This window comes from Calypte anna, chromosome 1 (genome assembly GCF_003957555.1).
Source record: "Calypte anna isolate BGI_N300 chromosome 1, bCalAnn1_v1.p, whole genome shotgun sequence".
Taxonomy (NCBI): domain Eukaryota; kingdom Metazoa; phylum Chordata; class Aves; order Apodiformes; family Trochilidae; genus Calypte; species Calypte anna.
The window spans coordinates 177,392,387-177,404,899 of record NC_044244.1 but is presented as its reverse complement, the minus strand read 5'-3'; the positions used below and the strand labels follow the sequence as shown (position 1 = coordinate 177,404,899).

General features: G+C 40.9%; 1 protein-coding gene across 2 annotated transcripts in view; it reads right to left on the bottom strand.

The window, feature by feature from the left end:
* The window catches only part of FLT1 (fms related tyrosine kinase 1), a 112,397-nt gene that overhangs the window by 62,369 nt on the left and 37,515 nt on the right, over positions 1 to 12,513 (bottom strand). For both annotated transcript variants that reach the window (XM_030466072.1, XM_030466076.1), the window contains exons 9-10: positions 10,708 to 10,877; positions 10,147 to 10,306 (exon numbers count right to left, since the gene is read on the bottom strand). In XM_030466072.1, coding sequence (XP_030321932.1) covers positions 10,147 to 10,306; positions 10,708 to 10,877 — 330 coding nt within the window. The remainder of the gene's footprint in view (positions 1 to 10,146; positions 10,307 to 10,707; positions 10,878 to 12,513) is intronic.

Below are 12,513 nucleotides of genomic sequence, written 5' to 3'. Positions count from 1 at the left end.
CACATGCACAGAATATGGGGGTAGTGAGGCTGAGAGAGAACCTTCCTTAAATGGCAGGAGCTGCAAATATTTCACATCATATAATTTAGTTTGTTTATTTATATTTACTTAGAAGCTTAGCAAGGAATGCCAGACAAGAAGCCCTGCTGAGAGTGGTGCAGGTTTCTCCCCATTTTTCAGCTCTTCACCTCTCTGCTCTCACTGTGACTGCTGTCAGCTGCTGCCCACTGCAGTGTCAACGCTTGCCCATCAACAGCAGCCGGATTATCACCAGACTCACAATTCCCAGAGAGCAGCAACTCTACATCACCACTCCTCAGCCTCTGCTTCCAGAGTGGGAGCATCTTGTGGACAAGGACACTGTTATCCTCTGGTGAGCTGTAGGGTGGCTGGAGGATTTTCCAGCGGTCTCCATGCATTAGTCTGTGTTGGGGCCCTGGTGCACTACTCGGTTTCCAGAGTGGGGGTTGAGTTGTTTTGTAGGATGCTGTGTTTTCCCAAAAAGGGGGATAATTAGATGGAAAGCACAGTCTCTAGGAGGGTTTCCTGATGTCCTGAACGCCTTATCCTCCCAGTGAGCATCTCTTTAAACAAGGTATATGGCATTTATGATCCTATGGTGTGTCATCATGGCTCTATGGAAAAAGAAATTGTTTGACAGCTGCACATTGCCTTTCCTGCTATTATCTACATGCAACCAGATAAATGGATAGTGTTTTCCTTTCACAGTCATCCTTTCCAAATGTTATGGCTTGCCCTGAACTATTCCACTATGCTATCACAGAAAGTTGATTGATCTGAACTAACTCAAAAAAAGCAGTAAGATCAACAGAAGTCTTACCCATCCCATTTTTCAACCTTTCATCAGCCCATGCTCACATTTCAACAGGAAAAAAAGTCAGTTCTACATCTGCACACCTGAGTACTTTGCAACACCAGCTACTCAAAACAAAAAATGCAAATGACTGAAGGTGATGGCCACAATAAACCACGTTTTGCTTCCATCTTCTTTGCCAGTATTTGAGACCCATGCCCATTATGGAACAAAACAGCATTTAAAAGTAATTTTTCAGGTGTTTGCACATCCTGAGGTGACCTGAAATTATATCACCTCGAGTTTCTGATCAAATAATTATACTTTGGTTTTTGACCCTCAATTTCCTCCTTCACACTGCTTAGCACTCTTTATGGACACAAAATACCATCACATTTCAGCCAATCCTTCCTTCCTTCCTTCTTGCCCACCTCCTTTACTAGGCTGTAATCACTCTCAGCTCCTGTGTGCTCGCTGTGACTCAGTCTCCACTTTCTCTGCAAGCAGCATGTCCTCCACGTCCTCCACAGAGCAGCTGAATGCTGACTGGAACTACAGACTTATCACTCAAAGCATGAGCTTTCCACAGCCATCTAGAACTTCTTGATGGGAAAAAGCATTTTACTTTATCAGTCTGTATTACTGAAAGGAAGAGATGTTTTTTGATTTGGTTGAGCAGTCAGAAATCTGGAGAAAGATCATGAAACCTCTACATGCAATGTCTACTCTTTAACTCTTTTTCTTCTATTTCCAAACAAGTTCCCTATGTTTAAGTCCAAGATACTGTTCAGACTCTTCCAGCACAAGTTATATTCCATGCCTGAGTCACTCCTAGCAGCTCACTTGACTGGCAGACATAACCTCACATCTATGGTCTTCCAAGATTCAGGTATCTCCAATACCTTCCTTCCTATAATGCCAAATTTCTCTTTTTTTTGCTGTCCTGATGCTCTGTCCTCTTGGCTATAGAAAAAAGTCATTCTTTGCTAATATATTTACACAGTCCTAGTATTCCCTGTCTTGCTGATAAGCTGGAAGCACAACTAACACCCTTTTCATTTTCCAGTGATCAGCAGAGGAGATAAAGGAGTTACTGATGCACTGAGGATGTTTTTCAAGATGGTTTGTTCTCAGCTTCACTGCAAGTAGGGATCTGAGAGCAACTCTGGGCTGACTGGAGTGAGAGGCTGGAAGTGCAGGCAGAAAGCAAGGAAGGGGTGAGAAAGAATGGAGGGAAACATTTTTAAGGAGAAAAGGGAGTTGATTAGAGGGAAAACAGGAAGAGAAAATACTGACAGATGTGGATATAAGACCAAGGATCCATCTACCCCATATCCTGTCTCAACAATGACCATAAGCAGATGGTTGGGGATGAGTAAGTGCAGGACTAACTTCAGATATTTCCTCCTAATACTCCCCCAGTCACCAATTATTATCAGCTCAAGAGCTTCCCGCTCCTGAGGCCGTTTCTGCAATGCAGTGGATTTCTCTTTCAAGACTTCATGAAAAGTTTCCAAAGACCCAAAATCCTCTGGAAAGGAGTTTCACGGATCTGCTACCTGAAGACCCATCTCCTTTTTCTGTTCCAAATTACACCTCTTTTGTGTAAACTGGCTTCCTTTAATCGCCCCTGCTTCTTGAACTGGAAAAAGACATATACAACATTTATGTCTTCAAAAATCTGTAGATCTCTACCATGTAGCCCCCCAGATTATCTCTTTCAGTCTGCAAAGCCTTGACCTCCCTCCTCACTGACACATTCTTCTCATTCCCTGAAATCCCTTTGATCCCTTTTGCCTAGTTTGGCTGTGTTCTTTGAGATGAAAGGATCAAAAATGCTCTTAGTATAAAACAGCTAGGTAATTTATGGATTTATGTGGCATTAACATGTTGTTTTCTGTTTTGTTCTTTATTTTTTTCCTGGTAATTCCTAACACTTGCTTTTCTTTTTGAGCTGCCCATGGTTGCAATCACTTTTACAAACCCATGTATCACCACACCCAGATCTCTCTTTGTGGTAGTGATGATCAGCAACAGCCTATTTACATGCACAGTTGTTTTACACTTACATTTTACATGTGAGTGTTAGATTGTTCTTCTTATGTACATTGTGCACTTTTATCTTTAGTGAATTTCATCTGCCACTTTATCACCCAGGTATTGCGATTCATACAGTTCTGCACTTCTTCTCAATCAGTCTCCATCCTTACAAATCTGAATAACTTAGTATCATCAGCAGACCCTGTCACCTTCCTGCCACCTTTTCCAGGTTATTTCTGAACATGTTGACAAGTATAGACCCCAGCACCAGGTCCTGAAAAACTTCACTGGTCACCTCCCTGCACTGCAAGGACTAGCTGTTCCCTCTTAACCTCTGTTTTCTATTTTTTGACTGTTTTTTTTTTTTTCTTGAGCATGATCTTACCTCATATGCTGTGTCAAGTCAAAGCAAAGGCTTTTTGAGAGGTGTATGCGCAAAAGGAAAAAGGATGCTAATTAAAGTTTGTATATTTTTGTAAAAGGTGTACTCAATCCAGTAATAGTATTGCATTCATAATCACTCTTAAGCACACGTAGACTTTGACCTGGTGCCTTCCTTTGGCCGAGAGCCCCTGCTAGCACTGGGGCAAGTTTCTGGCTACAGGCTGGGCTGTCCCACTGGCTTGGCCACTGCTGGTGTGCTGGGCCTTACTCATGATGTCCAGTTCCCAGGTACAGCCTGTCACACACTTTACTTTGTACGGACTGGACCACAGTGAGTACAAGATCAAGCAATAACATCCTACCATCTGTATGACCCTTACATGTTCTTCTTCAAGTTGTGGTGTCCAGTTAAAAAAAAATAACTCGGGCAACATAATGCATTTTGCTTTTTAAAAATTCCTATTCTATTTGAAACACTTTGATTTAAAGTGATTTGAAAATTAACAGTAATGAAATTTAAAAGCTTAGGCTTCTGGTTCAGCTAAGCCCCATAATCAAACTATTTACATCTTGCAGAATAAATTCATGAGTGTTTTACAATGAGAACAGACTGGAGAAAACTGTATTTGGTGTACAGCATGTGTTTGTCAAGGTTATTTATAGATACATATGTACCAGGTCTGATTCATATGGCATTTTGAAAGTAAAACATTTTAAAATATTAAAGTATGCTCAGTACTGACTGAGGACAAGGATCCAGTCCTAGCAGCTGTTTTCAGGGGGTAGAAGGCGTTCACAAGCAAGCACTGACTTCTGGCTCACAGTAGAAGTGTGGAATGAGGTGCTTCAGCATATTGCTTGTTCAGGCTGAGGCAGATCAGATGTTATTTTACTTATCTCTTTCTCTTGGTTTCAAATTCTCTGCAAGTCCATACTGCCCCAATACCTGCTAATGCCTGTTCCTCTGCATTTTTTGAAAGACATGTGAAGTACACAGTGTATGGTTTTTATTTATGCTAAGCTATTTCCCCAACTGTAGTGAAACAAGTGTATACTTTAATGTATGCATATTAAGTACCTTTACATTAGTAGATCAGTGTAAGATTTTCTTGTAGAGTGGAAGGCACAAAAGCCACCAGTCAGATCCTCAGTCAGTGTGAATTTAGGGCTGAGGATCTGGCCATATGTCAAATTAAACAAAGGCATTTTTGAACTACCTGTTTATTAATGGCATCTGACCTACTTTTAACAGCTCTAAGGACCCAGACTTCCCTTTCCTGAAAATAGAAGGTGGCATGGGGAACAAAAACAGTCACTGTGGACAAACTAATGGGCCTCAATGTTTGCAGACATCCATAATTAAATTTAGGTGGTTCAGTACATTTCTAATTAAGTACAATTATTTGTTCATTTTACATACCTCTCAGATGCTCCAAATCTGCTTTCCCCTACATCTTAATGATTCTGCCTTTCAATCCCTTATTAATACATAAACAGTGCAGAAATGCAATTAGACTTCATGCACACATGGCCTCCCTCCTCTTCCCCTGAAGCTGCTGGGAGTCTGGCCATGCACTTTCATTATGGTAGTTTCAGGCTTTCTATATCTCTGCAGATGTTTCAAGGAAAACCTCTAGCTTTTGCCTCACTGAGATCCACAATACACATCTCTTCCTCCCCGTGCAATGCTGGAGAGATATTTCTGTAGAAAATCATCCAGATGATGCCACCTTCACACTGGAGACAAGCCTTGAAGGGAGGTGATACTCCCTTCTCATCACTCTGTGCTAAAGCAGTAGTGAATCTACTGAGGACCATGGACCTGCTTCTGAGCCTTACAAATGTTGTGTTTTCCTGAGATTAGCTCTTTGGCAGCAGTACCAGCACCTGGGCCCTGCTGACTGTTTCTGTCCTCAGCTTCAGGTATTCTGCCACTTTATTCCCAGTGCCACCATTCAGGTGCCTGCATCACCCGAAGAGTTCATATCCTGATGCTGTAGTTAGGGGAGCAGAGAATCAGGTACCATTTTTTTCAATGACTGATTTGTAGGTATCTCCACAATACCAGCATGGTTTTCTCTCCCTCATCCTCACAGAGAGAAAAACAAACAAACAAAAAAGCAACTGCAAGAAAAACCCAAAACAACCACAGACTGAAGTGATGGTAGGGTTTTAAATTAATGATCTGATACTCAGTTTGAGGCTAAAAAAATCAATAGATAGCTCAAGGAGAAAGGGAGGCAGTGAGGTAGTGGGAACATTAGAATATTCAAGCTAAAATTGCACTGTTGTTTGTGTTTACAACTTCTGAAGGGCCAATCTGTCAAACCTTGAGCAGAGCACGATGCTCCCTTGAACTGTCCACATGGAAATGTCCAGGGACAGAAACTGCTCCCAATGACACTGCACAACCACTGAGGAAACCAGTGCTTCCACTGAGCAGTATCAACTTCCCACATGCCTTTCTTGGCCATGTCTGCCAGACCAGTTTAAGATAAACACAAATCTGTGAAGAGATTCAGGTCAAGAACCATTAACATCAAGCACGTTCCCGGAGTGCAGACGCTTGTTCTGCAGTCTCAGAGCTGATGAATTTTAGGTGGAGCTCAGGCTGGCTGGCTCCAGAGACCCTGGGCAAGCCCTTGCCACTGCCTGCCTCTCTGCTGACAATCCAACGTGAGCAAAAACAGGATCAGAAAGGACAATTGCAGGGTGGTAGGGAAGAGGCCAAGGAGGCTGATGGACTCCGTGGGACATGTGTCCCACATGCTGTCTTCTGCTGTATCCAACCATGCAAACCAGAGGCTGCCTGGCCTGGGAATGTGTGTTTGCTACAGAGCAGCAGAATAAGCTGCAGTTAAGGCAGCACTGAAAAAGAGGTTTCTCAGTCATTTAAGACTGATCTTAAATTTTTTAAATTGCATTTTAACACTCGGTGTATCCTCTACTGTCTTCCACCAGCCATCTCTGAATTCACCAGCTCTACATAAGCTTTAAAAAACCTCAAACATTACTTCTTGCCCAAGACAGTTTTTCTTGACTCTGGCATGTGTAATTATTGGGGTGAAAAGAATCTTTCCACCTATCTATCTAGTTAGCTAGCTAGCAAAATGTTATTTACTATCAGTAGAATTAGTTAAAGCAAAGTAATTTTACAGACAATGAAATACAAGGAATTTTCATGATGTTGATACATTCATCTCTCCACATTACAAAACCAGATTTGTTGAGCAATTTTACAGGTTGTTTGTTGGTTTTGTTTTGTTTTTGGTTTTGTTTTTGTTTTTTTTTAATTTGCTAGTAGAAAAATCAGCTCCGCTGATGATACAAAACTGGGAGGACTGGCTGATCCACTTATTCACCCAAAGGCTCTGCAACCCTTCATCAAGATTTGGACAGATTGGAGAGCTGGGCCAAGAGGAACCTAATGAGGTTCAACAAGAACAAGTCCAGAGTCCTGCACTTGGAAGGAACAACAAAATGCACCAGTACAGGTTAGGAAACAATCTGCTGGAGAGCAGCCCCATGGAAAAGTACCTAGGAGTCATGGTGGACAATAAGTTATCCATGGGACAGCAAAGTGCCCTTGTGGCCAAAAAGGCCAATGGTATCCTGGGGTGCATCAAGAAGAGTGTGTCCAGCAGGTGGAGGGAGATTCTTCTCCTGCTCTACTCTGCCCTAGTGAGACCTAGGGCATCCCTTGCACCCCACTCTGGGCTCTCAGTTCAAGAGGAACAGAGATTTACTTGAGAGAGTGCAACAGAGGGCTATGAGGATGATTAAGGGACTGGAACACCTGCCTTGTGAAGAAAAGCTGAGAGACCTGGGGCTTTTTAGTCTGGAGAGGAGAAGACTGGGAGGGGATCTAATTAACATGTATAAATATATGAGGACTGGGCATCAAGAAAGAAGGGACAACCTCTTCTCACTTGTGCCCTGTGATATGACAAGGGACAATGGATTCAAGACAGAGCACAGGAAGTTCCACCTCAAAATGAGGAAGAATTTCTTTACTGTAAGGGTTACAGAGCCCTGGGACAGGCTCCCCAGAGAGGTTGTGGAGTCTCCTTCTCTGGAAACTTTCAAGACCTGTTTGGATGCATTTCTGAGTGACCTGCCCTAGTTTTGGACCTGCTCTGTCAGGGGGGTTGGACTTGATCTTCAGGGGTCCCTTCCTCCCAGCCCCTGACATTCTGTGATGCTGTGGTTCTGTATAATTTGGCTGGCCTCCTGATACTGACCTGAATGATTGAATGATTTATGATTTAGAGATGAGAGTTATATAAATTGATAGTATCAATAACAAAGCAACAAAGCATTATCTGCTTTTTTTTTTTTTTTTTTTTTAGCAATGGAATCCACTGAGGTATTTTTAGGTTTTTAAAACAGAAATATTGTTTGGAACATAAATTAAAAGGAGCTGACAGTTTCTATTAAGGAGCCCATAGGCCAAATAAAACCATCTAATTATGCACTTCACATCATTCCCCAGATTGGAGTGATAGTACTTAAATGATGTCAAGTTAAGCACGTGTATAAATCTTGAAGCAAACAGATCTGTGCACAGCAATGTCTTTACAGGACCAGCACATTTCTACTTGGTGCGTGCCCTCTGTCCTGTGGCATGGGATTCAAAAACTTGAGGAGAATCCTACTGCTTTACACTGAGTAATGGTAACCTCTGGGAGTTTGGCAGTTTACAGCACAAAGTATATCAGTGCACAGAAACAGACCCTTCCTGTGCACAAACAGAGTAATATTTCAGCCTTGGAAACCTAAAATGGGGCAGGTAAATCCAAAGAAAAACTGGAATGGCAGAATAAGATGCATTTTTTTATCTGCTGCACAAGGTACCCACATCGTAAGTCTGTTGTTTAGGCAAACCTTCCCCACACAAAGAAGAAAGCATCAGGAAATTGGTAGGATGAGAGAGTTCTGCTGTTTCTCAGGGTGAACACCTGAGCAGGCACAGACATCAGCCTGAGCAAGGCAAGCCAGCTGCTGAGGCAGCCCACTCTGCTCCCTCCCTGGAGCAGGAGACAAAATATTATTATTCCAGTATTTCTGCCTCTCTGTGATAGTTAATTGTCACCATATGATTCAGAGGGAGTCATACTGCTCCTCTTAGGCAAAGCATTAAAAATGGCATTCTCCAGCCTACTTCTTCAGTGAACATTTAGAGGAGAAGGAAGGGGAGGGGTCTAAAGAGAATTGTCACAGAACAATTACGAAGGCAATTTGGAAGCAAGTCTGGAAACAACCTTGTACCAGAGCCAATAGCTGATTCAAAGTGTTACATTTCGCCTTGATCACCTGCTCAAACACACTTCTAATTAGCATTTAATTGAGCCTGCAGTTTAGCACATTATTAAGCACCTGCTTGTGAATATGAATTTCTATTTCTGATGACACCCTGTCCTGTGCTGTGGTGCAGATCTGTTAACAAGAGGAAATAGCTTACAATGGATGAGCACCACCCCAACTCCCAAAGAAGGACCAACCATTTCATCAGTACCACACTGTGATTTCGATCCAAAACATGCACAGAAACACTTGAATTAAACTACAAGATTGAACATTCGCATGCACACTTTTTCACAGGGTTTATCTACTTAAAAGATGTTGTGATTTCTTTCCCCTTACACCTTGCATCTATAAACAAAAATAAATGAATAATCAGAATTTTGTGACTTGTCCTTAGGAGGTAGCATAACAGATAGAGGAAATGCAGCCCTCACCTGTCCTCCAGAGAGAGGATTTCAGATTGTACCTATTCCAGCAAAAAGAGATTGCTAGTGCCACCTCTTGGTGAGAAGGGCATAGAAAGCCACCATTAGCAGAATCCCAAAGCAAAGTATAACTGGAAAAACTGTGTGTGCTTTCAGCAAGTACTGACCACTCTCTCAGAAAGCACTCACAAGCACCCTTATTTTGAAATAAGATGTTTGTCCTATATAAATTAATGAGGTTTCTTGTACCCCTGCAGTTAAGCACCTGCTTAAATTTTTGGCTGGATTGGTACTAAAACCCAATTCTATGAAAGTATGAAAGAAATTAATTCCTGAGTAAATTATTAACTTCAGCTGAAACAGAAAAAATGCTTGTTCTTAAACTTTTGTTAGGTTTTATGATATTATTGTTGTGCTGTGATCCCAGTACCTTGTATTGAACCCTCCAACAGTAGCTTAATGCTAATGCCACTGTGGAGGTTGAGTGTTAATCACTGAGACTGTGTCAGATTTTCATAATTCAGGAGAAACTGTGGATAAATGAGTCAACCCACAAACTTGTAATCATAAGAAACAATGTTCCAAAGAAAGCTTAAAACCAAAAGAGGATTAGTCAAGTCCCACATCAGCATCAAGTAAGCTTGTGTGGTGCCATTTACATTTTACCCTGTTGAATTATCCTCTGGGGAATGATGGGCACATTTGGCTTGCTGAACAGAATCCATGAGTTAACCTCATATGAGAAAGATCTGACCTTCATAATGGATTGCAGTTGAATTTCCAAAGAAATTAATTACACAGGGGAATCAGTGTACATGGAAGGAAGCACGGAGGAAAACATAGATGTCTCCTCCATGAGAAAGCCTGTAAACTTACAAGACATTGTTTGCAAGGCTTCCCTCATAAAAATTAAGAGATTATCACCTTTGACGTTGCATGCATAGATAGTAATGAGCTGTAAATAAACTTAAGTAGCAATACAAACTAAAAACTCTGCCATCCATTTTTAAATAATGATGTAGAAAAAGTCATGCCTTTGTGTTTACTAAAAATACCTTGATTAAAGCTGTACAAACTCTACTAAGCAATGGTCATTGCAAGCTTTTTTTTTTAGCAAACAAGTAAATATTTAAAAGTAATATTGAGGAAGACATGTTAAATAGAAGGAAGCTGTCCTACCTTGTTTTAGAATGGTTTTGTCTACAAGGATACCACATCCACATAATTTTAGGTGGAGGAATACCATACACAGTGCATGTCAACACTTGTTTGCTGCTCAGTAAATACAAGTTGGGATCAGGGAAGGATGACACAGCATTTTCATATATCTGGGGTTTCACTGGAAATGGAAAAATTGAAAAGCATTTAAAACCAGCTAATTTCCAGCATATTGCGTGGTCATAAAAATACTACATTCCTGCATGGTGAGTAATAAGAAAAATCCTGAAGAGAACAAAGAAAAACAGCAGGCCGAAGTCCAGTCAGATGAGTGGTTAGTAACACATTTAAGTCATCAGGAACAAGTATGTGACTGTGGAAGACAGAAACCCTTCTAATTAAAAGCAGTATCCATCTTCATATTCCAAGATGGGTCCACGCACAGAATTTGGATTTAGGTCCATGAAGTCAATATGAAAAGCCACAATGACCTGAACTTTGCAAGGTCACTAAAAATCTAACTCAATGAAAATTTAGCATTTACATGTTCAGGAGAAGTGTGGAACCATGATGTAAACTTACCATTTACTGTAAGAGTGACTGTAAGATTCTTAGACAAGTTCCACTGTCGTATGCTCAATATTATAGTGTAGTTCCCAGCATCTTCCTCAGCAACATCCTTGATAATTAATGAATAGTCTTTAACCATGTACCGGGCACACTTTTCAGCAGCAGGTAGCCCATCTTTTAACCTGTTTAAAAGAATTACAAAAATCAAAAGTTTGAAAAATGATGTTGCTTGACCTGCCCACTTCATTTAATTTCACAATATTTCTTGATCTTTCGGCAAGGATTGAATTTGTGGTCTGAGATTCTGCTTACCAAAGGATTACCCCTCCCATATAAATAAGGTTATTGGTATTTATAGAGCCCTTGGGAGAACACTATTCTATATTTTAAGACCATTAAGGATTTGACAGGGTTCTGTGGCATTTGAGAGTTGCTGAAAATTGAGAAAGCTGGTGATGGACTTTTTAGGATGTCAGGTAGTGATAGGATGAGGGGGAATGCTTTTAACCTAGAGGAGGGGAGATTTAGATTAGAAGTTCTTCACTATGAGGGTAGTGAGACCCTGGCACAGGGTGGTGAGACCCTGGCACCTCACCCAGAGAGGTGGTGAAAGCCCCATCCCTGGAATTTTTAAGGCCAGGCTGGACAGGCCTCTGAGCAACCTGATCTAGTGAGGCGTGTCCCTGCCCATGGCAGGGGGAGTTGGAACTAGATGATCCTAAAGGTCCCTTCCAACCCTAAAATTTCTATGATTCTATGAAAATTACAACTCTGTCTGTGAAGATCCCAGTTTTCCATACTTGTGCCGCCATGTAGTCTAGAAGACAAGCACTTTGGCTGGGAGTCATTCACAGAAATAAAGGTTGCATCATCCAGCACTGGCCATTTCTTTATGACCTCAGAATACATCCTGGGACAAAGTGCCTGAGCACAGCTGTGATTTTAGGAAGAGGAAGAGTAAGCAGATTAGATAAGCACTTAAGAATCAGATATCCTGCTATCAAGTGAATGTTTTTAAAGATAACAGAAAATCAACATAGAAAACACTAACTGCAGCTCATACACAGACTCCTAAAGGAGCACGTTTTTCTTCAAAGTCTAAAATACAGAGTAAAGCACATTTTGGTAGCTTGACAAGATGTTAGCAGAAGAGTGCAACAACGTTTCACTATGATGATGATGGACTTGATTAAAATCATTCACAGGTTTTAGTAAGTATTTACAGAAAAGCCTTAGTTATTAAAGGAGCACTAAAAATTTGGTCTAAACCAAATTTTGGGTTTAGGAATTTCGCTGTATCTGTATGTTACAGAACCCCAGAATAACTGAGGTTCTGAAGAGCCTCTAGAGATTGTCTAGTTCAACTCTTTGGTCAAAGTAAAGTCAGCAAGTTGCCCAAGACCATTTTCAGTCTGGTTTTGTTTATCTCCAAGGATGGAGACTTCACAGCCTCTCTAGGCAACTTGCTCCAATATTCTCCAGTGAGAAATAAATACATTAAAAATTATGTTTAAATTTATTCTTTTTGTATTTTAAAAGTTTTAGTATGTATTTGTAGTTAAAAAGCACAATGATTAAACACCCCCAGAAATTACTGCATAAATGGCTAACGTCAGATACAGTTTCACCCCTTATTTTTAATGTGTGGTTATGAATGTAAGGGTATTGTAAAGCAAAGCAAAATGTTTGGAGCAAAAGTAATTTCTGGCATGAACTCTCACTGTTCATGTATGTTTAGTTTGTTTTCTTAATCAGTCTTGTCACAGACCTTTTGTCAAAGTGCAATGAATTGAGTCAAAGCTACTGGTATTTAAAATT